Genomic DNA, 1,318 nt, shown 5'->3' with positions numbered 1-1,318 from the left:
GTATCTGTGTCCTTCATATTTTGCTGTTTTTCTGACTAAAGTACAATGATTTAAAGTTTCCAGATGTCCCCAGTGGGTAGCAGTACAATCCAGATAGCTATTACATTTTATTTTTTCCAACAATAATAACAATGAACTTACAGTACACAGTCCCATAATAAAGATATACATACTGAATACAATATAAATGTCAAGACAGAAAAATAGAAAAATATCAATAGAAATCAAAAGTAAAATACATATCAGAGAAAGTATATGGAGTAAAGTGTACTTATGAGTCTTTGTGGTTCTTGTTGTTGTGGATGAAGCTGCTGTATTGGCTTTCTTCGTTGATATCTTGGCTGTGGAACTGTACTTCTCTCTTTTCAAGGTTTGTTTATTGTACTTCTGCTGTTTTTTTTACCCAGTCCCGATACACACACTCCCAGACAGACACATAGTTACACACACACACACACACACACACACACACACACACACACACACACACACACACACACACACACACACACACACACACACACACACACACAGACTTGCAAGTACAGACACACACACAACGTACACACATGCCCACACAGGGGCTGGCGAGCACCCAGGCATACAGTACAACATACATACGTATACATACATACATACATACATACGTACCTACATACATACATACATACATACATACATACATGCATACATACATACCTACATACATACATACATACATACATACATACATACATACATACATACATACATACATGCATGCACACACACACACACACACAGACACACAGACACACACATGACTCACATGACCGTGCAGCATTTGCAGGTCTGTTTCTTTTCCTTCTCTCCCTCCTCCCCTCCCTCCCCATTGGCCGTCTCCTTCTCCGCCATGCTGCCGTTGGGTGGAGCCTGCTCCTCCGTGGCCCCCTCTCCCCCGGCTTTCCCCTCCCCATCCTCGATGACCACGAACTCGGCCTTGACGTTGCCGTCCACACCCTCCATTCCCAGGACCGTGCGGTTCTCCTGCTCCTCCTCCACCGTCTTGTAGCCCATGAACACCAGGGTGACGGGGTTGTCGGCACTCGCCTGGTCGGGGCTGGGGCCCAGTAGCTTGGCCTCGATCCCTGTCACCTCTCTCCTGGGAGTCTGGGGCTGCACTACTCCGTTCTCTCCTGTAGGGGGCAGCGGGGCACCACAGGCAGGATGGAGGGGGGGGGGGGGGGGGGGGGGGGGGGGGGGGGCGCAAAAGAGAGACCAGGGTGGCCAGAGTAAGTCAGAGAGACAAAGAAAGAAAGAAATGAAATATTGTTTTAAT

General features: G+C 47.3%; 1 protein-coding gene across 1 annotated transcript in view; it reads right to left on the bottom strand.

Annotated features, from left to right (window-relative positions):
• Positions 1-804: 804 nt before the first annotated feature.
• The window catches only part of palm1b (paralemmin 1b), a gene marked incomplete at its 3' end in the record, with an annotated part of 42,285 nt that continues 41,771 nt past the window's right edge, over positions 805-1,318 (bottom strand). Inside the window, exon 6 of the mRNA XM_083632955.1 lies at positions 805-1,175. Coding sequence (XP_083489081.1) covers positions 805-1,175 — 371 coding nt within the window. The remainder of the gene's footprint in view (positions 1,176-1,318) is intronic.

Source organism: Poromitra crassiceps (assembly GCF_964638095.1).
Source record: "Poromitra crassiceps genome assembly, chromosome: 3".
Lineage (NCBI taxonomy): Eukaryota > Metazoa > Chordata > Actinopteri > Beryciformes > Melamphaidae > Poromitra > Poromitra crassiceps.
This window is presented reverse-complemented; position numbering and strand designations above follow the sequence as displayed.